This window comes from Pseudorca crassidens, chromosome 16 (genome assembly GCF_039906515.1).
Source record: "Pseudorca crassidens isolate mPseCra1 chromosome 16, mPseCra1.hap1, whole genome shotgun sequence".
Classification (NCBI taxonomy): Eukaryota; Metazoa; Chordata; class Mammalia; order Artiodactyla; family Delphinidae; genus Pseudorca; species Pseudorca crassidens.
The window spans coordinates 38,046,679-38,072,282 of NC_090311.1; the positions used below are offsets into that span (position 1 = coordinate 38,046,679).

Here is a 25,604-nt window from a genome sequence, read left to right on the forward strand (position 1 = left end):
TGGAACACATGGAAACTTTCTGCCATTATAGAACTGGTGTTTTTGAAGTTGGGTTTTCAAGAGACTGCTGAGATCCAGTGAACTGTTTTATAAATAATGATTTTTAAATAATTGCTTATTCTTCAGCTTCCAAATTTAGGTAAAGTTTTTCCCCATAGTTACATGTCAAAATAATCCCTTTATTTCAAATTCATTTTTATTACTTACAAGAAAATGAAATTAGGGAAATAGAGGATAAAAAAAGATTCAAAGTAACAGTATGGGTTTTTGTCTTCAAGATAAGACTTCTGGTTGTTTCATGATTCTAGTGATTTTTTTTCCTCTTGGTAATTTTATTTTAGATTGCAGTGGTAGTTTTTTGTTTGGTTTTGTTTTTAAGGAAATAGTGAACTACAGATGAACTAGAAATTAAATACTACTTATTTTTAAGGGAAACATTTTCTTATTCCTAGTTAGTGATTACTTCAAAAGCCTTGGAACTCAAGAATTGAAAGTATTTATAACTACATCCTTAAATATAATACTTTTATTATTGGCCATTCATATATTGATCATGTTTAAGACTTGTTAAAGGCGATTCAAATGTAGCTTACGTGATAATTGACAGTGAGATCTGTAGAAGTGTGTTGCCATGGCTTTCAAATACAAACGCTGTAGCGTAGCTTATTTAGTAGAAGCTTCTGGTAGAAGCTTCTCTTTATTGTATTGCCATGTAGTAGAAACTTCTCTTTATTGTATTGCCAAAACTAGAGAGGTTGCTAGTCAAGACTGAAATCAAATTATTAGACAAGTGCATTTCTCAGAAAAGGATCTTTAGAAATATCAAAATAACATGTATAAGTTGTAGTTTATAATCTTACTAATTTTGCAGCTATATCAAAAAGTGCATTAATTTATATTTCAAAGATAATTGAAGCCAATAACTGTACATTTTTATGAAGTAGAAAATTTTTGTTTCTAGTAAATAGAGGCTGACAGTTACCACCAAAAATGGCATTCTCTTTTTGTTAACTAAAACAACAAATCTGTTTTTTTTTTTTTTTTTTTTTGCGGTACGCGGGCCTCTCACTGCTGCGGCCTCTCCCGTTGCGGAGCACAGGCTCCGGACACTCAGGCTCAGCGGCCATGGCTCACGGGCCCAGCCGCTCCGCGGCATGTGGGATCCTCCCGGACCGGGGCACGAACCCGTGTCCCCTGCATCGGCAGGCAGACTCTCAACCACTGCGCCACCAGGGAAGCCAACAAATCTGTTTTTTATGTATTTTACTTTCTGAAACAACAAAGCTACTTTTTTTCTAACAAGAAGCATTTACTCTATTGTGATTTAAAAAGAAATTTTTTTCCCCCAAAGAAAATTTCAAATGATTTATCTGAGCCCAGATCAAGAGTAAGGCAAATGTTGGATTACTAAGTTCTTCAGTACCCTCTTGCAGGTTGTTTATAGTGTGAACAAGAAAGAACTTTTGTCAATTTTTATGTCTCATTTTCACAATGTTAATGAATTTAGGAAATTTTTTTATGCTGTTAGAGAAAGCTTTTATCATCAGTGATGGCTTAGGCCAGGTAACTGGGTGACTTCACCAGTTGGACTTGGTTTAAAGCCCCAATTAGCATAGCAGATACCAAATTATGAGGGAGTACTTTAACAGCCTTATGTAAATCTGCTTTTTATTTAAAAGCATTATCTAAAACTGAAGGTGGTTCCTATGTGTATTTAAATTTTTTTTTAAGTTACATGAGTATTTCCTTATTATGTGATCTAAAAGTTTTACTATTTGAGCTTTTTCAGCTTTGCATTTTTGGAAAATTTTTTACCAAGAACAAAAATTTGAAAAATCATTGATTTACTTTTTGACCCCCAACATAAATTGGATATTGGTGTACAGAAGCAGAGTATACAATCAGTTGCGTACCATACTTGTTCCATTTGGGAACTGGAAATAGGTTACGTAGCTTAGACTCATTGCTTTATTGCCAGTTTTATGTTTTCCTTAGTTCATTGCTGTCTAAGCTGAAATTGATCACTGCCTCACAGACTATAGAAAGTTAATTTGAGAATGATTTGTTACGTCATGAATGTATGACACATGATAATCATACTTAGTAACGTATAAAGATATGGTGTCACTTATTGGTTACAAGAACATGCCATAAAATACTGATGGTTGCATTAAAAAATGTAACCCTTTCTTCCCCCCAAACATTTAAAAATTTACAATAGTTAAAATTCCATTTGAGGGACTTCCCTGGTGGTCCAGTGGTTAAGACCCCATGCTCCCAATGCAGGGGGCCTGGGTTCGAACCCTGATCAGGGAACTAGATCCCGCCTGCCACAACTAAGAGCCCCGGCACAGCCAAATAAATATTTAAAAAAAAAAAAAAATTAAAAAAAAATCCATTTGAATGCTGTATGGTCCTTCTATAAAATCTGAATTCAGTAATCATTATTTTGGCACATAACTTTTATGCTTGTGAATGTCATCATACTCCATGTTTTGATGCATTCTTTAAAATGTAGATAAGAAATATATGTTTTGAAAGATGGACTTTCTGAGGTCATAAAGGCCTATAACTTCCCCCCCCTCCCCCCAGTACTCTGTATTTAAGTAGTTTTACAGATATTTATTTTTCCACCATTTGGACAAATTTTTTATTAAACCTTGAAAGTAAATAAACTAGTCCGAAAAAGGAAGAAAGAAAAGTTGGTCACTAATAAGATAATATATTTTTCACTAATGAGGATTATCTCAAATTTGGATTTGTTTGTCCCAATACTTCTTTTCTTCCTCATCCTAAATCTTTATTTGCATGCAGTACTTAGGAAGTGAAGCCTTTGTCCAAAACATCCATCTTAAAGAGGGGTTTGAATTTTTAAGTCTCTACAAAGTACAAAATAATAAACACATGTTTAATTCTGTTGAAAGTGGTTGTAAAATATCAGACTAAGTTCTAAAAACTAGTTAAAATGTTATAAAACTAATAATTAAAGCTAAATGCCTCACATTCATTTGCAGAACCACTCGTTTATCTTCATAAATATTAACATGGTGGACTCCACTTCAACAAAGGGTATAGAAAACGTGCCATTTTCAAATAATATTATTGCTGTACTCACTGATAAAGTATCAGATAGGACAACATGAATCTTAGTGAAGCTTAAGATACATACAGAAATGGGGATTAAACAGTTGAATAAATAATTTTAAAGCTAACATTCATGTAATTACCACCCAGGTCAAGAAGTGAGCATTGATTGTTCCTCATGTGAACCTTATCTGTCACAGCTCCATCCTCCAGAAGATTATGAAATCCAAAAGTTTTCATTGCATGTTAAATTTTTAGACATTAGTAAATAACTGCTCAATTAATAATACTAATTATAATCCCTGAAATAATTAGAAAAACTTAATCCTACTAGGAGGTACCAAAACTAAACTATTAGGAATAAAATATTCAAACTGATAAATGAATACTTTGAAACAAATCTGACAGTCTGAGAGTATTCCATGTGTTTATGAAGTGATGGTGTAGCTGCAAAGTCAACAAAATATGAAGACTTTTGCATCATTAGTTCTAAAAACCTGAGATTCAAGTAATACATATTAAAAGTTTGCTAGTAGACCTGCATTCCATATTAAATTATATGATCAAAATAATAAATGTAATAATTCCATATGTTATCCCATATGTTTTCAGCTTCACTTGAATTCGATGGCATTAGACTATATTCTGTATTGTTCACATGAGCCATCTAAAAGTATCAGTAGAAGGTTCAAATTTAACTGACTTAACTGAACTTTTAGTACCTAAATGAACGTAATTAAAAAATGCAAGGACTCCTTGACAAAATTAACATATACTGGCAGTGCTTATGGATTAAAATTTTTAAATCAGCTTTAGAAGGGTTTAATTTAAAATGATTAAACATGAGTTAGTTGAATCTTGAAGAATTATTAAGACCACTAGAAATATCTGTGTGTGCTTGAGGAGGAGTTTGAACATTATTTTGAAATGTTTGGCACGAAAAAAATTTGGTAGGTTATAGAACCAAGCTCAAGTTTCTCATTTTTAAAAAAATGTAAGTTTGGCGGGGGGAGGTTTATATAAAGTACTTACTTTTCTTCCCTCATATTTTGTTTTTTATTTTTATTACATAATAGAAATATTTTGTATAACTCCAAATTCTCTCCATTTTACCCCAGCATGCTGCCTAAATTGTATTTATTTATTTATTTATTTGGTCATGGTGTGTGGGATCTTAACTCCCCAACCAGGGATGGAACCCAGGCCCCAGCAGTAAAGCACCGAGTTCTAACCACTGGACCGCCAGGGAGTTCCCAATATTGTCATTCTTTAAGTGCTATTACATGAGAAAAGTCGAGAAGCTCTAGATTAAGGAAATATTTAAAGAAGTTTGCAGATGATGATTTTTGTCAGCCCTGTCTGTAAATGATCTATAGTCAGGGCCATAATTTTAGTATTATATTAACTTAGAAAATGCTACCTCATTTTAGATGAAAAACAGTTGGTGATGATTCCCCAAATTTCTCAAGACCTCAGTCTGTTTAGATCTTTTATATATTAAAAGACTTACCTTAAATTGCATTTAGCAGCAAATTGCTGTCAGTGGAGACTCTAGGTTAATAATATAGTTTTATTCCTAGGAAATTAAAACAGGAGTGACTGTTTTTTCTTTTCTTTTTAAGAAAAGATCATTATCTTAAGTCTCTGAGCAATAGCAAAACAGTGTTTTCTACAGTCTATTTTGAAGTTGTTCATTTTCTCTGGGCTGTTGCCATTGTGCTATAGGGCTCTTAGCTCGTGAAGGGGAAGGGCATTAGACGATTTTATTTGTCAGCCATTGATCAAGAGGTGTGAGTTTGGATGTCAAGATGGTTGTCTTTAATATCCTGAACCGGACCATTTCATGAAGGGAGGAAGCACAAGGGTGCTATAATCCCAAATACATGTCATCACTGACACAAACTTAGAATATAGCACCTTCCTTTCTACTATAAGAAAAGATTAATAAAAATGGAAGTGAATATTGTGAAAAAGTTTCATGTGGACAGAATTAATATTATGTTGATTTTCCCATAAACTAGCAAATATCTCTTTCTCTTAAAGGAAATAATAAAATAACATGTTAATTTCCAGGTGTACTTCTCTATGGGCCTCCAGGCTGTGGTAAAACGTTGATTGCCAAGGCTACAGCCAAAGAAGCAGGTTGTCGATTTATTAACCTTCAGCCTTCAACACTGACAGATAAGTGGTATGGAGAATCTCAGAAACTGGCTGCCGCTGTTTTCTCCCTTGCCATAAAGCTACAGCCTTCCATCATCTTTATAGACGAAATAGGTATGCTATGTTTTTAAACAGTATGCAGTGGGCTTTCGTGTACATGTTTCCTCATGCATATGTTTGTCCAGGGTAGATACCTAGAAGTTGAACCGTTAGGTTGTGTGATGTGTCCATCTTCAACCTCACTAGGATTACCAGTTCTTCAAAGTGATTATATCCGTTTACACTCTCACCAGTATACAGTTTGTTTCCCTACATACTCCCCCAAAACTTATCTTTTCAGGCAGTATCATTAATTTTTGTCAACTTAAAGAACAAAAATTATGTCATCATTGTTTTGTGTTTCCCTGCTTACTAGTAAATTTATGCATCTTTTAACATGTTGACTAGCCATTTAGGTTTCCTTGCTTGTAAATTGCCGGTTTTTCTTTGGGGTTATTTGCAGTTTTCTTAGTAATTTTTTGATGATGTTTTATTATGATTTCAAATATTTTCTAGACTGGCTTATCTTTTCACTTTATGATAGTTTCTTTTATGGAGATTTAAATTTAAATGTAGTTACATTTATCAGTTTTTTTACTTTATGGCTTATACTTCTTGTGTCTGGTTTACAAATCCCTTCACTACCTCCATAAATACTCTCCTTTTTAAAATATATAACGTGAAGTAGGAATCTAGTTTAATTCCTTGCCATATGGACAGTCAACTTATAAATAGATCATCTTTCTCTGTATGTCATGACTTTTATATTAGTGGGCTTTTTCTCTATTTTATGGATCATCTATATTTTTATTATAATTTATATATTATAATAAAGCTACAGTAATTAAAACTGTAGCTTTGAATAAATTTACTATTATAATTATATGTAATATGATAAGCTATATAGAAATATATATAAAGATAGGTATAGATATTTTGGTTACTTGTTTGCCTTGTGTATCTTTCTTATCAATTTATTCCATTTATTTTGGATTTTTGCTTTGACTTTTGCACAAAGGAGCATATAGCTGGATTTTTAAAACTTTTAATCTAAGGCTCTTTAACCAGGAACTGTGGTCGGTTTGCTTTCATTTTGATAGCTGATATATTTAGATTTATTTCTACCACATAACTGTGTGCTTTTTATGGATATTTACCAATCTAGTGGACTTTTGCACGTTTTTAATTCCCTTTTCCCTCACACAGGTTTAGAAGTTATGTACAGTTGACCCTTGAACAACAGGTTTGAATGGGCCCACTTATACGTGGATTTTTCTCAACAGTAAAAACTCTTATCACCACATGAACTGCAGCTACGGAGGAACTGTGTATATAGAGGGCCAACTGTAAATTATATGTGGATTTTGGACTATGGAAAGGCTCAGCGCCCATAACTCGTACCTTCTTCAAGAGTCAACTGTATTCTTTTTCTTTTAGCATACATTTAGCACAGCTACTTGTCTTAAAAGTCTAGGCTAATTATTTCTCGCATCTTCCCAAATAATACAGGGACCTTAGAACTCTTGGATACTAATCATTCCTCTCATCTCTTATATGTTTTTGTTAACAGTTTCTCTTGTTTTTTACTTTTCCATATTGTTATTTTTATACTGGCAGTGCTTGTTTAGAGATCCACCTTACCAATTATTTTGCTCACTATTACTTCTTGCACCTGCCTTTTCTGGATTTAATTTCCTTCTTACTGAAGTCTGTCAAAATTCTTTCAGCAGTGATTGTGAGTACAGTGAGTTGTCTTTGTGTGAAAATGTGTTGACTCTGTTTTTATTGTTAAATGATACAGAATTATTTTCTTTCAGCATTTTAAAGCCAAAAGTTTGTTGTCTACCAGTCTTTCTTGTCGCTTTTGAGAATTCTGCTTATAGCCTAATATTTCTTTGTAATTAATCTATCTTTTCTCTCTAGTTGCTATTGAATATTGCAAGACTTCTGTTTTATTATATATATATTTTTTCTTCAACTCTCTACTTAATTTTGAGTCATTTCCATAGTTGTAGCATCTAGTTCTCTACGATATTTCGTCAGTTCTAAAACATAGTTTTATTTTAGTTTTTTACATTTTAACATCCCTGAAATTGGGATAGCATGTTATAATTTAATTGGCAGTAGTTAAAATTTTTTGTCGATACATAAAATAATGGTGAAACTCAAGTCAGTCAGTCATTGAGTAAGTAATAAAAAGCGATTCTTTGCTTGGCTGTGTTCAATCTTGCAACAATTGGGTTTGTATTCTGCCAATCATATTTGAATTTTAGAAGTTCTGTTTGTTTATTTTTCAAATTTATCTATTTTCACTATAACTTGCTCTTCTGTTAAAATTTCAATCCCTTTTATGTCTTCAAATTTTTAAACTTTTTTTTTTTTTTTTTTTTTTTTTGCGGTACGAGGGCCTCTCACTGTTGTGGCCTCTCCCGTTGCGGAGCACAGGCTCCGGACCTGCAGGCTCAGCGGCCATGGCTCACAGGCCTAGCCGCTCCGTGGCATGTGGGATCTTCCTGGACCGGGGCACGAACCCGTGTCCCGTGCATCGGCAGGCGGATTCTCAACCACTGCTCCACCGGGAAGCCCACATACTATTTTTATATAGTTCTTTGGATTGTTCTGTTTGAAATTTTACTTCTTTATATTGTTAACTCTCTTTCATAGTGATTTGTTTCCGTGTCTCATTTCTAACTCTAGATTGCTTAGGACTTGCTTTTATATGAGAATTCTGTGTTGCCTAAAATAATCCAGAGTAGTTTTTCTGTCTTCCACCTAGAGGCTTTAGGCTCTAATTTCTCGATGTTCCTAAAATGAATGACAGTTTGAATTTAGACTTCAGGCCTGAGAGAGAGCCCCTGTGATCTTGGTTTTTAATTTTTCAGGGGGGACATATTTCCCTCCAGAGCCCAGGCCAAGACAGACAAGTGTCCTTAACTCCCTGTAGTGGTGAGCAGAACTTTTTTTCTTGTCTATACTTTCTGTGAGTGTACATCCTTTTGGGCATCTCGGCTTCAGCATGGATATTAACACCAAAGCAGAACCTCCTGATGCTACCCGTGCATTCCTGTTGTGTACACAAACACACACACAAACAGTGGCATAATCATCTCAAAATCTCACCATTCTTTTTTTCAGTTCTCTCTTTTCCTGATCTTCAGGATTTTTTTTCTTTCCTTCTTGCAATCTCAGATATTCAGTAACCTTTTTTTTTAATTACTAAACTTTATTTTTTAGAACAGTTTTAAGTTTACAGAAGACTTGAGCAAAAAGTACAGAGTTCCCATATCCCCACACACACACACAGTTTCCCTATTATCAATACTTTGTGTTAATGTGATATATTTGTTATAATTAATGAACCATTATTGGTATGTTATTAATAGCTAAAGTCCATAGTTTATATTAAGGTTCATTCTGTGTTGTACAGTTCTGTGGTCTTTGACAAATGCATAGTATCATGTATATACCCTTACAATATCAGGCAGCATAGTTTCACCACCCTAAAAATCCCCTGTGCTCTACCTGTTCATCCCTCTCAAACTCCTCCCTCCCAAACTCCTAGCTGCACTGTCTCTATTGTTTTGCCTTTTACAGAATATCATACAGTTGGAATCATGTAACATGTAGCTTTCTCAGACTGGCTTCTTTCACTTAGCAATATGCATTTGTTTCCTCCATTATCTTTTTATGGCTTGGTAGCTCATTTCTTTATATTGCTGAATCATATTCCATTGTATGGTTGTACCACAGTTTGTTTATCCATTCATCTATTAAAGGACCTCTTGGTTGCTTCCAGTTTTGTGCAGTTATGAGTAAAGCTGCTAACAACAGAGATATGCAGGATTTTGTGTGGACTAAAGTTTCTAACTCAGCTGGGTAGATACCTAGGAGCTCAATTGCTGGATTGTATGGTAAATCTGTGTTTAACTTTGTAAGAAACTACCAAATGTATTTCAGAGTGGCTGTTTGCACTTAAAAGTTCCACCAGCAGTTCTACCATTTTGCAGTTCTACCAGCAGTAAATGAGAGGTCCTGTTTCTCCACTCCTCTCCAGCACTTGGTATTACCAATTTTTTGGATTTTAGCTATCCTAATAAGTGTGTAGTGGTGTCTCGTTTTAATTTGCACTTCCCCAGTGACGTATATTGTTGAGCATCTTTTTTTTCATATGCTTATTTGCCATCTGTATATCTTCTTTGGTGGGGTCTCTGTTCATATCTTTTGCTCATTTTTTCTTTTATTTGAAGGTGGATTTTTTTTTTAATTAATTTATTTTTGGCTGTGTTGGGTCTTCGTTTCTGTGCCAGGGCTTTCTCTAATTGCGGCGAGTGGGGGCCACTCTGCATCGTGGTGTGCGGGCCTCTCACTGTCGTGGCCTCTCTTGTTGCGGAGCACAGGCTCCAGATGCGCAGACTCAGTAGTTGTGGCTCACGGGCCTAGTTGCTCTGCGGCATCTTCCCAGACCAGGGCTCGAACCCATGTCCCCTGCATTGGCAGGCAGATTCTCAACCGCTGCGCCACCAGGGAAGCCCTTTTGCTCATTTTTTAACTGGGTTGTTTTCTTGTTGAATTTTAAGAGTTCTTCGTATATTTTGGATACAAGTCCTTTATCAGATATGTTTTTATACAATAAATGTTTTTTTCCAGTCTGTGGCTTATCTTTTCTCTTAATAATGTCTTCCACAGGGCAGGAATTTTATTTTTAATAAACTCCGACTTAACACATTTTTTTCTTGGATGGATTGTGCTTTTGGTGTTGTATGTAAAAGTTCATCACCAAACCCAGGGTTCCCTAAATTTTCTCCTGTATTATCTTCGTAAGTTTTATAGCTTTTTGTTTTACATTTAGGTCTGTGTTCTGTTTTGAGTTTTGTGAAATGTATAAGGTCTGTGTCGAGGTTTGTTTATTTGCATATGGATGTCCGATTGTTCTAGCACTATTTATCAGATATGCATTAACTTTAAAAAAAAAATCTTATTCAGTCTTTTTGTCAGTGTTTACATACATGTCTTTTTCCACCGTCTTCAGCATTCTGAGCTTTTATATTCAGTGTGTCTCGTGTAAGCAGTACACAGTTGGGTTTTGTGTTTTTTTAATCCAGTCTAATATCTTAAACAGGTAATTGCATACTCTAGACCATTTACATTTAATGTAACTACTGATATAGTTAGGTTATTTATACTTTGATCCAGCATTTTAAGTTTTTCATATTATTTTAAGCAGCCATCTTGCCAGACCACTTCTTAGAAATGAAGATAATTTAAGAATAATTAATAGCAGAATTATGGTAGTTAAGTAGGCAGCTAAATTTACACAATTTATCTTTAAAAAATAAGCAATTTTAAAATGACTAGATTATACATCCAGAATAAATGGGTACATTTATTGTACATGGTACAACACATGGTACAATACATGGTACAACAATGGTACATATTATACACGATTAGAACTGTAAAAGAAAATACAGGATATATGTTTGCCATCACAAAACTATCATGTCATAGTAATGTGTTTTTGCTGTAATTACTTTGTAAAAAATTTTTTTGTTTTTTAAAGCTTGGACCCAGCACATTAAAAAGCATTTTCATGTCACTTGCATGTATGATTGACAGACTTCAAGTTTTAGTTTTAATGTTGAAATGTGAAAGTTATTGAGAAATGCCAGTGATTTGAAGGGATACAAGACAAAACATTTGAAACAGGATTGTACTGGAAAATATAGGATTTGTTTTTATTGTCTTTTTTTCATTCTTAGGATATACCACCTTTCAGTCCTTTCGTTCTAGATGGAAAATATTTTCCCCGTTCTAAAAGTATTTCATGTTCATTATAGATAATTTGGAAGACAGAAAAGAATTCAAGAGAAAATTAAAATTGTCCATCAGTATCACTGAGAGATAACCAAAGTTATTAGCATTTTGGTGTATTTCATTAAAGGTTTTTTCACCCTGTATAACGTATATGTACATGCATGCCAGTATGTATGTTTTAAACCATTTCCTGTCCTATATTTTCCCACTTAATAGTGTTTTGAGATTTTCCAGTATCATTTTTATTTATTACCAGGAAAAATGTATGAGGAAAAAGGATGTGATCCCATAATTAAGAACACATAGGATGCAGAGAACCTGGAAAGTTAGGACCAAAGCACACAGACTTTTGCTCTAAGACACTACATGATCCTTTTTTAGCCTCTCAGCACTAGATCCTTTACTGCTCTTACATATGTTGGTATGAATGTATTTTTAGGAAAGAAATGAGGATTGTGAATTGATTGTTTTAATTTGTTGGATAATCTGTCAAAGTAGTTATATCAGAATAATGTATGAAAAGGCATATTCGAACCCTTTTCTTTGTAATCTTTCATAAAATTTTCAGCTTTTAATTAACGATTTGAAATTATGTAAAGAGTAATTTATTACTGATTTGTAAGGTTAAGGACTTTTTTCTTCTAGACTCTTTTCTACGAAACCGTTCAAGTTCTGACCATGAAGCTACAGCCATGATGAAAGCTCAGTTTATGAGTCTCTGGGATGGATTGGATACTGATCACAGCTGCCAGGTATTTGAAAGTAATCTGCTTTAATTTGTGTTATTCTTGGTGGTGGTGTTAATAGAAAATTTGGCTGCTTGTTAACCTTATTTACAGAATTATTTTTCATAGCTTATACTTACCAATAAATGATGAAAATCTGAAAGAATATGATTTGTGTATATCTTCATCCATTTTGAGGGCTTTGTAATTAATAAAATGTTCAAAAGATTTCCCAAATGCTCAAAACAAATACAAGAATAAGAGAGAAAACCAGGGTATTAGAACCATCTATGTCAAGGAAAAGGAAGTGACAAGTGGCTATGAGTATTCTGTACACTTCGTTTGACCCTTATCATCAATCCTTATAGTTTTTACTCTCAGTTCTTATGTCACTTTTAAAAAATATATAGTCGTGTGTATATGTTAATCCCAAACTCCTCATTTATCCCTCTCTCCCACCTTTCCCCTTTGGTAACCATAAGTTTGTTTTCTATGTCTGTGAGTCTGTTTCTGTTTTGTAAGTTCATTTGTATCATTTTTTTAGATTCCACATATAAGTGATATCATGTGATATTTGTCATTCTCTGTCTGAATTACTTCACTTAATATGATAACCTCTAGGACCATCCATATTGCTGCAAATGGCATTATTTTATTCCTTTTTGTGTCTGAATAATATTCCACGGTATATATGTACCACATCTTCTTTGTCCATTCATGTGTCAGTGGGCATTTAGGTTGCTTCCATGTCTTGGCTGTTGTAAATTGTCCTGCTGTGACCTTTGGGGTGAATATATCTTTTCGAATTATGGTTTTCTCCAGATATATGCCCAGGAGTGGGATTGCTGGATCCTATGGTACCTCTATTTTTAGTTTTTAAAGGAACCTCCATACTGTTCTCCATAGTGGCTGTACCAATTTACATTCCCACCAACAGTGTAGGAAGATTCCCTTTTCTCCAAACCCTCTCCAGCATTTATTTTTTGTACACTTTTTAATGATGGCCATTCTGACTGGTGTAAAGTGATACCTCATTGTAGTTTCAATTTGCATTTTTCTAATAATTAGTGATCTTGAGCATCTTTTCATGAGCTTTTTGACCATCTATATGTCTTCTTTGAAGAAATGTCTATTTAGGTCTTATGCCCATTTTTTGATTGGGTTGTGTGTTTTTTTGATGTTGAGCTGCATGAGCTGTTTGTCATATTTTAGAAATTAATAATTAGATCCCCTGTGTTTATTTTTGTTTTTATTTTCATTACTCTAGGAGGTAGATCCAAAAAGATCTTGCACAATTTATATCAAAGAGTTTACCTCTAAGAATTTTATAGTATATGGTCTTACATCTGGGTCTTTAAGCTTTTTTTTTCAAATTAATTAATTTTTACTGGAGTATAGTTGCTTTACAATGTTGTGTTAGTTTCTACTGTACAGCAAAATGAATCAGCTATACATATACATATATCCCCTCATTTTTAGATTTCCTTCTCATTTAGGTCACCACAGTGCATTAAGTACAGTTCTCTGTTCTATACAGTATGTTCTCATTAGTTGTCTATTTAATATGTAGTATCATAGTGTATAGTGTCAATCCCAATCTCCCAATTCCTCCCATCCCCCCTTTCCCCATTGATATCCATACATTTGTTCTCTACGTCTGTGTCTCTATTTCTGCTATGCATATGAGATCATCTATACCATTTTTCTAGATTCCACATATATGCGTTAATATATGATATTTGTTTTTCTCTTTCTGACTTACTTCACTCTGTATGACACTCTCTAGGTCCATCCATGTCTCTACAAATGACTCAATTTCTTTCCTTTTTATGGCTGAGTAATATTCCATTGTATATATGTACCACATCTTCTTTATCCATTCCTCTGTTGATGGATGTGTAGGTTGCTTCCATGTCCTGGCTATTGTAAATAGTGCTGCTGTGAACATTGGGGTGCATGTGTCTTTTTGAATTATGGTTTTCTCTGGGTATATGCTCAGTAGTGGTATGGCTGGGTCATATGGTAGTTCTATTTTTAGTTTTTTAAGAAACCTCCATACTGTTTTCCATGGTGGCTGTATCAGTTTACATTCCCACCAACAGTGCGTGAGGATTCCCTTTTCTCCACACTTCTCCAACATTTATTGTTTGTAGATTTTTTGATGATGGCCATTCTGACCAGTGTGAGGTGATACCTCATTGTAGTTTTGCGTTTTTCTGATAATTAGTGATGTTGAACATCTTTTCATGTGTTTGTTGGTCATCCATGTGTCTTCTTCGGAGAAATGTCTATTTAGGTCTTCCACCCAATTTTTTTTTTTTTTTTTTTTTTTTTTTTTTTGCAGTACGTGGGCCTCTCTTACTGTTGTGGCCTCTCCCGTTGCGGAGCACAGGCTCCAGACGTGCAGGCTCAGCAGCCATGGCTCACGGGCCCAGCCGCTCCGCGGCATGTGGGATCTTCCCAGACTGGGGCACGAACCCACGTCCCCTTCATCAGCAGGCAGACTCTCAACCACTGCACCACCAGGGAAGCCCCCACCCAATTTTTTGATGGGTTGTTTGTTTTTTTGATATTGAGCTGCATGAGCTGTTTGTATATTTTGGAGATTAATCCTTTGTCAGTTGCTTCATTTGCAAATATTTTCTCCCATTCTGAGGGTTGTCTTTTTGTCTCATTTATGGTTTCCTTTGCTGTGAAAAGATTTTAAGTTTCATTAGGTCCCATTTATTTTTGTTTTTATTTCCATTTCTCTAGGAGGTGGGTCAAAAAGGATCTTGCTATTATTTATGTCATAGAGTGTTTTTCCTATGTTTTCCTCTAAGAGTTTTATAGTGTCTGGCCTTACATTTAGGTCTTTAATCCATTTTGAGTTTATTTTTGTGTGTGGTGTTAGGAAGTGTTCTAATTTCATTCTTTTACATGTAGCTGTCCAGTTTTCCCAGCACCACTTATTGAAGAGACTTTTTCTCCATTGTATATTCTTGCCTCCTTTATCAAAAATAAGGTGACCGTATGTGTGTGGGTTTATCTCTGGACTTTCTATCCTGTTCCATTGATCTATATTTCTGTTTTTGTGCCAGTACCATACTGTCTTGATTACTGTAGCTTTGTAGTATAGTCTGAAGTCTGGGCGCCTGATTCTTCCAGGTCCGTTTTTCTTTCTCAAATTGCTTTGGCTATTTGGGGTCTTTTGTGTTTCCATACAAATTGCGAATTTTTTTGTTCTAGTTCTGTGAAAAATGCCAGTGGTGGTTTGATAGGGATTACATTGAATCTGTAGATAGATTTGGGTAGTATAGTCATTTTCACAATATTGATTCTTCCAATCCAAGAACATGGTACATCTCTCCATCTGTTTGTATCATCTTTAATTTCTTTCATCAGTGTCTTATAGTTTTCTGTTTTCCTCCTTAGGTAGGTTTATTCCTAGGTATTTTATTCTTTTTGTTGCAGTGATAAGTGGTAGTGTTTCCTTAATTTCTCTTTCAGGTTTTTCATCATTAGTGTATAGAAATGCAAGAGATTTCTGTACATTAATTTTGTATCCTGCTACTCCACCAAATTCATTGATTAGCTCTAGTAGTTTTCTGGTAGCATCTTTAGGATTCTCTATGTATAGTATCATGTCATCTTCAAACAGTGACAGCTTTACTTCTTTCCCGATTTGGATTCCTTTTATTTCTTTTTCTTCTCTGATTGCTGTGACTAAGACTTCCAAACTATGTTGAGTAATAGTGGTGAGAGTGGGCAATCTTGTCTTGTTCCTGATCTTAGAGGAAATGGTTTCAGTTTTTCACCACTGAGAATGATGTTGGCTGTGAGTGTGTCATATATGGCCTTTATTATGTTGAGGTAGTTTCCCTCTATGCCTACTTTCTGGAGACTTTATTATAAATGGGTGTTGAATTTTATCAAAAGCTTTTTCTGCATCTGCTGAGATGATCATGTGGTTTTTATCCTTCACTTCGTTAATATGGTGTATCACATTGACTGATTTGCATATATTGAAGAATCCTTGGTTTCATGGGATAAACCTCACTTAATCATGGTGTATGATCCTTTTAATATGCTTTTGGATTCTGTTTGCTAGTATTTTGTTGAGGATTTTTGCATCTGTGTTCATCAGAGATATTTGCCTGTAGTTTTCTTTTTTTGTGACATCTTTGTCTGGTTTTGGTATCAGGGTGATGGTGGCCTCATAGAATGAGTTTCAGAGTGTTCCTCCCTCTGTTATATTTTGGAAGAGTTTGAGAAGGATAGGTGGGCTGTTGTTTGTTAGAAGATTTTTAATCACAGTTTCAATTTCAGTGCTTGTGATTGGTCTCTTTATATTTTCTATGTCTTCCTGGTTCATTCTCGGAAGGTTGTGCTTTTTGAGAATTTGTCCATTTCTTCCAGGTTGTCCATTTTATTGGCCTACAGTTGCTTGTAGTAATCTCTCATGATCCTTTGTGTTTCTGCAGTGTCAGTTGTTACTTCTCCTTTTTCATTTCTACTTCTGTTGATTTGAGTCTTCTTCCTTTTTTTCTTGATGAGTCTGGCTAATGGTTTATCGTTTATCTTCTCAAAGAACCAGCTTTTAATTTTATTGATCTTTGCTATGTTTCCTTCATTTCATTTTCATTTATTTCTGATCTGATCTTTATGATTTCTTTCCTTCTGCTTACTTTGGGGGTATTTTTGTTCTTCTTTCTGTAATTGCTTTAGGTGTAAGGTTAGGTTGTTTATGAGATTTTTCTTGTTTCTTGAGGTAAGATTGTATTGCTATAAACTTCCCTCTTAGAACTGCTTTTCCTGCATCCCATAGGTTTTGGGTCTTCGTGTTTTCATTGTCATTTGTTTCTAGGTATTTTTTGATTTCCTCTCTGATTTCTTCAGTGATTCCTTGGTTATTTAGTAGCATGTTGTTTAGCCTCCATGTGTTTGTATTTTTTACAGTTTTTTTTTCCTGTAATTGATATCTAGTCTCACAGCGTTGTGGTCAGAAAAGATACTTGATATGATTTCACTTTTCTTAAATTTACCAAGGCTTGGTTTGTGACCCAAGATATGGTCTATCCTTGAGAATGTTCCATGAGTACTTCAGAAGAAAGTGTATTCTGTTGTTTCTGGATGGAATGTCCTATAAATAAATATCAATTAAGTCCATCTTGTTTAGTGTGTCATTTAAAGCTTGTGCTTCCTTATTTAGTTTCATTTTAGGATGATCTTGTCCATTGGTAAAGTGGCATGTTAAAAGTCCCCGACTATTATTGTATTACTGTCACTCTCTCCTTTCTTGGCTTTTAATATTTGCCATATATATTGAGGTTCTCCTATGTTGGTTGCGTATATATTTACCATTATTATATCTTTTTCTTGGTTTGATCCCTTGATCATTATGCAGTGTCCTTCCTTGTCTCTTGTAACAGTCTTTATTTTAAAGTCTGTTTTGTCTGATATGAGTATCACTACTCCAGTTTTCTTTTTTTTTTCTTTTTTTTTGCGGTATGTGGCCCTCTCACTGTTGTGGCCTCTCCCATTGCAGAGCACAGGCTCCAGACGCGCAGGCTCAGCGGCCATGGCTCACAGGCCTAGCTGCTCCGTGGCATGTGGGATCCTCCCAGACCGGGGCATGAACCCGTGTCCCTTGCATTGGCAGGCAGACTCTCAACCACTGCTCCACCAGGGAAGCCCTCCAGCTTTCTTTTGATTTCAATTTGCATGGAATATCTTTTTCCATTCTCTCACTTTTAGTCTGTATGTGTCCCTCAATCTGAAGTGGGTCTCTTGTAGACAGTATATATGTGGGTCTTTGTTTTGTATCCGTTCAGCCAGCCTGTGTCTTTTGGTTGGAGCATTTAATACGTTTTCATTTAAGGTAATTATTGATATGAATGTTCTTATTGCCGTTGGGTTAATTGTTTTGGATTTATTTTTGCAGTTTTCTTTTCCTCTTTTGTTCTCTTGTGATTTGATGACTATGTTTAGTGTTGTGTTTGGATTCCTTTTTCTTTTTTTGTATGTATATCTATTGTCGGTTTTTGGTTTGCAGTTACCATGAGGTTTTGATATACTGGTCTGATATACCAGTCTATATATATATGAATGATTGTTTTAAGTTGCTGGTCTCAAGTTCAAATGCATTTACAGTATCGTGCTTTTGTACTCTCCTCACAATTGCTGGTTTTGATATCATATCCACATGTGGATGACTTTCTACCTTTACTGTATGTTTGCCTTTACCAGTGAGCTTCCATTCATAATTTTCTTGTTTCCAGTTGTGGCCTTTAGCATTTGTTGTAAAGCTGGTTTGGTGATGCTGAATTCTCTTAGCTTTTGAGTGTCCATAAAGCTTTTGATTTTTCTGTCAAATCGAATGAGAGTCTTGCTGGGTAGAGTATTCTTGGTTGTAGGTTTTTTCCTTTCATCACTTTAAATATATCACGCCACTCCACTCCATTCTGGTCTACAGAGTTTTTGCTGAAAAATCAGCTCATTACCTTATGGGGATTCCCTTGTATGTTATTTGTTTTTTCCTGTTGTTGTTTTTAATATTTTCTTTGTCTTTAATTTTTTCAACTTTATTACTGTGTGTCTTGTCATGTTCCTCCTTGGGTTTATTCTTCATGAGACTCTCTGCGCTTCCTGGACTTGAGTGACTGTTTCCTGTCCCACGTTAGGGAATTTTTCAGCTATGATCTATTCAAATATTTTCTCAGGCCCTTTCTCTCTTTCCTCCTTCTGGGACCCCTGTAATGTGAATGTTAGTGTGTTTAATGTTGTTCCATTGGTCTCTTAAGCTGTCCTCCTTTCTTTTCATTCTTTTTTCCTTATTGTGTTCCACAGCAGTGATTTCCACCATTCTGTCTTCCAGGTCAGTTATCTGTTCTTCTGCCTCAGTTATTTTGCTGTTGATTCTTTCTAGTGTATTTTTCATTTCGGTTATTGTATTCTTCAACTCTGTTTCTTTGTTCTTTATATCTTCTAGCTCTTTGTTAATCATTTCTTGTATCTTTTCAGTGTGTGCCTCCATTCTTTTCCCGAGATCATGGATCATCTTAACTATCATTACTCTGAATTCTTTTTCGGGTAGATTGCCTATCTCCACTTCACTTAGTTGTTCTTCTGGGGTTTTATCTTGTTCCTTCATCTGGAACATATTTCTCTGCCATCTCATTTTGTCTTAACTTTCTGTGTTTGTGGTCTCCATTCCGCAGGCTGCAGTGTTGTAGTTCCTCTTGCTTCTGGTGTCTGTCCCCTGGTGGATGAGGCTGGTCTAGAGACTTGTGCAGGCTTCCTGGTGGGAGGGACTTGTGCCTGCCCACTGGAGATTGGAGCTGGGTCGTGTCCCTCTGGTGGGCAGGGCCGTGTCACGGGGTGCATTTAGAGGCGGCTGTGGTCTCAGGAAGACTTTAGGCAGCCTGTCTGCTGATGGGTGGGGCTGTGCTCCAGCCCTGTAGGTTGTTTGGCCTGAGGCGTTCCAGCACTGGATCCTACAGTGGGGCCTCATCTTGATGTCAAAATGGCAGACTTCCGGAAAGCTCATGCCAATGAATACTCCCTAGTACCTCTGCCACCAGTGTCCTTGTCCCCACAGTGAGCCACAGCCGCCACCCTGCCTCCCCAGGAGACCCTCCAAGACCAGCACGTAGGTCTTCTCCAGGCTCCTGTGAAGTCACTGCTTTTTCCCTGGGTCCTGGTACACACAGGACCTTGAGTGTGCCCTCCATGCGTGGAGTTCCTGTAATCAAGCCCCACTGGCCTTCAAAGCCAAATGCTCTGGGAGCTCCTCCTGCTGATGCCAGACCCCCAGTCTGGGCAGCCTGACGTGGGACTCAGAACTCTCACTCCTGTGGGAGAACTTCTGCAACATAATTACTTTCTAGTTTGTGGGTCACCCACCCAGCAGGTATGGGATTTGATTATATATTATACGATTGCACCCCTCCTATGCTCTCTTTGTGACTTCTTCTTTGTCTTTGGATGTAGAATATCTTCTTTGATTGGTTCAAGTCTTTTTTCTTGATAGTTGTTCAGCAGTTAGTTGTGATTTTGGTGTTTTCATGAGAGAAGGCGAGTGCAAGTTCTTTTACTCTGACATCTTGTTTCCAACCCAGGTCCATCCTTTCTTAGTTAAAGTGGGGCTGCATGTTTTTCCTTGCAAGCTCTCAGATGTTCTAAACTGTAATTTCCTTTTCTGTAAGGTTCTAAGGAATGATTAAAAGAAGCTAGAAAGAGAATCAACTGTGTATTTTAGTTTTGTCAGTGCCACACAACTTGACAGTACGTTGTCACACATCAGGGAAGTAAGGCGGTTAAATACATTTCCCTTGCTTGCTAATTTCTGACTAATGTAGCAAAAGGATGCTTCCAGTTGGTTCAGGCCTCTCCGTACTTTGAGTAGTCAAACTTATTTACATATATATATTTTTTAAATTTAACTTAATTTTATACTTTCATTTTCATGAGTTGCTGATACTTAACCACTTCCTGTCACATGCACCTTTCCAATTTTATACATGACAGTCTTCTGTCCTAGGCTTTGTCTCTTCCCGCTGAAAGGCTGTGAAAACCAAAATTAAGGTCCCTTGGTATTCCCCCAGAGAGAAAGCCAGCTATATTGTTCAATTTACATCTTTGAGTTCCCATTTTCACCTAGTTCTTCACCTCTGAATATTCCATACTTTCTTGCCAGATCAATAATGTATTTTAAAAGAAAATTTAAAAAAATTTTCTGGCATGTTTGGTTTTCTGCCATATTGCTGGAAATGGAACTTCTAGAGCCATTTTTCTGTTTGGGTTCCCCCCCCCTTCCATGAATCACCTATTTTATATCTCATGTATATAAAAACTTTTCTCATGGAAAAGTTTTGGGAAGGTTAATAATGTTCTTTCATTGTTTTAACTTCAGTAGGTATTTTCTATTTTGTAATCTGTTTTTGCCCCTTTTAAGAAAACATAGTTAGAGGGACTTCCCTGGTGACGCAGTGGTTAAGTATCTGCCTGACAATGCAGGGTACACAGGTTTGAGCCCTGGTCCAGAAAGATCCCACGTGTCACAGAGCAACTAGGTCCATGCGCCACAACTACTGAGCCTGCGCACCTAGAGTCCATGCTCTGCAACAAGAGAAGCCAACGCAATGAGAAGCCTGCGCACCTCAATGAAGACCCAAGCACTGCCACAAAAAAAAAAATTCAACCATTATTTCTTCAAATGTTTTTTCTTTTTCATTTTCCTTGTGATTTTATCAAAAGCCATTTGGACATACCTTATTTATATTCCATGTTTTTTAACGTCTCTCATATTTTCTATCTCTTTGTGCTATATTCTGGGTAATTTCTTTACTTCTTCCAATTAGATAATTCTGGCTTCATTTGGATCCCTTCAGCTATGTAGCATTTTCATTGAGCTTATTAGTTCAGTTATTATATTCTTCAGCTCTAGAAATTCTTCTTCAGGTCTGCCAGATCAGTTTTGGTGGTCTCTTGCCAGTTGGATTAGTAAAGCAGAGCCCTGGCATCAGTTAGCTTTGTAACTTTGGCAAAATTATATAATCACCCTGTGTCTGAATAGAGGGGGTAATATCTATAAAAAGGGAAGAATTGTATCCACCTCAGAATTGTTGTAGGATTTTAAGGATTTAATCTGAGTAAAGTGCCTGTAACAGTATCTGGTATATATTTGCTACATAAGTATTTGCTATGTGATTTCTTTTTTATTTCTTGTTTATTCCTTTAAATGTATTAACACTAATTTTATAGTCCATCTTCAGTAATTCTAGCATATAAGTATTTGTACATCTTGTTCTATCATTTGAGTTTAAGATGGTTATTTCCTTGTGTGTTTTGTGATTTCATGGGAAAAATCATATTTGGTAGAACTTTGTGTGTGAATTTTTGGAATCTACATTGACGGTTTGCTGTTCTAAGAGGATTTTGTACTTGTCTCTGCTGTGTTCTTTTCCAAAGACAGGTAAATTCAGGTTCAAGATCCATGTTAGCTGGCCATGAACCATGAAATCTCAGAGATTTAGTGTGTGTGTTTATATATCTTTCCAAGAACCAAGGCTTGACTCTGCCAAATAGGTTTTCTAATATTTCACCACTTTTCTCAGGCCATAGTACCTCATGAGTCCCAACTTTATGTAGGTTGGTCTCTCATCACGCACGCCACTTTTTAAAATCTGTACGTGTCCATATGGTATGTGGTCAACTTCTACCCTTGCTTATCTCCATCATGTATAGGCTTTGTTGCTAGATTCAGCTTAATTCCTTTACTTTTTTGCAGATTTATTGATTAATTTGAGTTTTTAAAAATATTTTATTATTTTTACATGTTTTGTAGCCAGAGGGTTTAAGGATCTCCTTTGTCCGCCACATTACCATAAATCAAAAGTGCTGAGACACCTGATTCTCAAGAAGAAAATTAAGTCCCATGTCCTACATCACCGTTATGAAAGTATAATTTCATTTTGAAGGAAAATTGCCTTTAGTGTTTGTTCGATGATTAGAGAAGAAAGCACAACATAGATAAATTCTGGTGAATTACTAGAAACAATTTATATTAATCATTGGTTCTGAGAAATCTATTCAATGAGTTTAGTTTGCAGGTTTCCAAAAACTAATTATCCTCCTAAGCAATAGTATTTGAAGTATGCAGAGAATTGAATAGTTAGCCCATGTAAGAGAGAAATATTGATAGTTACTATTATATCTTATCAGAGTATTGTTTTAAAACCAAGGAAATAATGATAATAATATTTATTATAAAATAATTTGGATGAAATACACTCCTGAGCCACTTCTTCCAGAGCCCCACAGTGTGGTTCTGATACAGCAAATTGAATTTTTAGAACCATTATTCTTTATTATACTAATAGTATTTACTGTTCTATTATGACATACTTTTGAGGAAGAAAATAAAGATGCTGCTTTTAACTTTTTTGTGTGTTGAGGGGGTTAAAATGGCTGTTACTAATTTGAATAATAGTTTTAGACATCTTCTTTAATTGAAACCAGTTAGCTTTCCTCTAAAATTGTCTATTCTGTGACTTTGGATGGAGCCCAGTACCCCAGCCTACTTTCTTTGTTTCCTTGCAACAGAGGAAACAAAAATAGTTGAGTGGCCCAATTAAACCTGTCACTACTGCTGGAAATCCAAGTTAGTCGATGATATATTCTTCATCTTGAGAGACTTGAGACGTAAAAGCTAACATTATTTTTAGGGTATTCATTGACATAGTTCAGCTTTTGAGGCATATATTTAGATCTGATTGTTTTAAATGTGAAATGGTAAAAAATTTATCTTAATATTTTGTTTTAAAGATTTTTAGAAGTCTTACCTAATACCTAAAAGGTACATTAATTTTGCTGCATAAATACTAAAAAATTACTGTTGCTTCCCATTTTTAATTTTAGCTTATTTGCACTAAATGAGTTAATATATGTGTAAAGGTTATCTTCTTTGCCCCTTAAAATCACTCCTTAAAATTTACTTCTTTAAGTGATGTCAGTCACTCTTGCTTTGCTTTTTCATCGTGAATATCTGTTACCACCCCAAATAAATTCATTAGGCCATGTTGTGCTAGATTTATCTTGATCCTAAGTTTTAGTGTTTCATGTTTCATAATGGGTTTTTGTTTTGTTTCAGGCTGTTTACCTAGAATGTTTCTCAAAGTACAGCCCCTTTTTCAGTTTTTTTCAGGTGCTGACTCAACCACAGTGCTTTTTGTGATTCTCTACAACATAATATGATCAGTCTTCAACAAGCTTCCATATCACTTTGAACTCTCTTTTAATATCTAATGAATACTCTATCTCAAAATATACTATATTCATCCTTTATCTTATACAATTAATTCATTTGATCCTTTTAAAGACTTTGTTTTACATTAGGTAGAAATTTTCCTTATTAATTCTATAGAGTTGTAGAAAGTCAGTAAAGAAAAACAGGTAAGAGCATTAATATTTTGACTTTAGGATCACTTGACCCAAATACAAAATTGCATTATATTATGGAACTATTTCTCAAATTTGTATGTATATTTTTTCCCTCTAGGTGGCAACCTCTCACAGTTAATTGAAAGTAATTTGGCAGTTGAGTAATGTTAAATGTAAAGAGTAGAAGTAGAATATAAGGAACTTCCCTGGCAGTCCAGTGGTTAAGATGCTGCACTCCCAATGCAGGGGGCACGGGTTCGATCCCTGGTCTGGGAACTAAGATCCCACATGCTGCACAGCATAGCCTAAAAATAAAGAAGTAGAATATAAGAGTTAGTGTATTTTTCAACATGTTGTTCTGGAGTTAGATTTCAGATTATTTCAGAAATCTAAGACCTCTTAGGCTGAAATAAAAGTTTTCCTTAGAATACCAATAAATTTCATTTTGGATAACAGATGTGTGCTTATATATTATACAGAAATATCAACAATAATGGTAATATTGAAGCCGTTCAGAAATTAAATAGTTTTGTATATCTTTGTCTTTATTCGTGTTGATTTTTCGTCTCTACGTTCTTTATAAATAAGTGGCATAGACCCAGAGGCTGGCGGGGCCGCCAGCAATTTTTTTTCTTTTTTTTTTTTTTTTTAATATTCTACCCAGCATTTTGATGTTTGCTTTTATTCTGTTGCCCTTGTTTAAAATTGGATTGCTTGAGGTTTTATTAGCACTGAAAAGATGTCACCTGCAGTGCTGATAGTGCCATGAAATGATGATGTGAAATCCAGAGGAAAAAATAGATGATATCTATTACTATTACCAGAATCCTCAGATTCTGGTAGGGGAAATGATTCTCTCCTTAATATTATTAAAGGACTTGAAGTAGTCCCCTCATATATACTCCCAAGCTGTAACATAAATAGCTTTAAGTTATTCAGCATGTAGCCACTGAGTAACCATATTTTGCAAAATACAATAGTTTTTAAAAAATTTTTATGATTCCTCGGTAACTGAATAATGTATTATTTTAGTTACTAGAAGTCTGGCGAAATGCATCAGGCTTACCAGCTTTGCTATCATTTGATGTATTCAGGATTAACTCTGATTTATATCTATAAATATTTGAGTAATACTGGATTACAATCAGATTTCCTATAGAAGATTTAGTTTAAACCCCACTTAATTTTCTATATCTTCTAAACCCTAGTAATAACAACCTGAAAGGAGTATTACTGGTATATTTAATACCTTTGTTTTCTTTATATATTTAGGTCATAGTGATGGGAGCTACTAATCGTCCTCAGGATCTTGACTCAGCTATAATGAGAAGAATGCCTACGAGATTTCATATCAACCAGCCTGTAGGTGGATTTGATTGATATTATGAACAGTTAAATATTTGCTTTTTTACATGTCTTTATCTGTGATTTCACAAAGGGAATGATTAAAAAATAAGACTTATTATTTATGACAGGCAGGGAAGGAATAGGGCAAGAATCCCCCTAATTACTTTCGTCCTTTCCACTCCTTTTCTTGCTTTTTAAATTTTTCTTTCCTAAGATCAGTGTTATTTGCTTCTCTTCAAAGTATATCATTACCTCAAGTTTGTCTAGACACTTCAGTGATTTTCTTTAGAATGCAGCAAAGTTATCTATGGAAGATACATAAGAAAATGTAAATTATAGTTTTGGTTTAGGATAGGATGAAATTAGGGTTTTAGGGTTAAGGAACCATTCTGAAGGCCTGACAGGAAGAACACCTGGTATTTATTTGATTAATTATCGGCAGTGCTTTCCTGTGGCAGGATTAATGATTAACTAGTAGCTATGATATTACACTTTAACACAAGAATGCAAATG

The 25,604-nt window shown here is 35.2% G+C and overlaps 1 protein-coding gene across 2 annotated transcripts in view; it reads left to right on the top strand.

Moving 5' to 3' along the window:
* ATAD1 (ATPase family AAA domain containing 1) overlaps window positions 1-25,604 on the top strand; it is a 55,953-nt gene that overhangs the window by 15,936 nt on the left and 14,413 nt on the right. For both annotated transcript variants that reach the window (XM_067710112.1, XM_067710113.1), the window contains exons 5-7: window positions 5,158-5,358; window positions 11,743-11,849; window positions 25,017-25,106. In XM_067710112.1, the coding sequence (XP_067566213.1) occupies window positions 5,158-5,358; window positions 11,743-11,849; window positions 25,017-25,106 (398 nt within the window). The remainder of the gene's footprint in view (window positions 1-5,157; window positions 5,359-11,742; window positions 11,850-25,016; window positions 25,107-25,604) is intronic.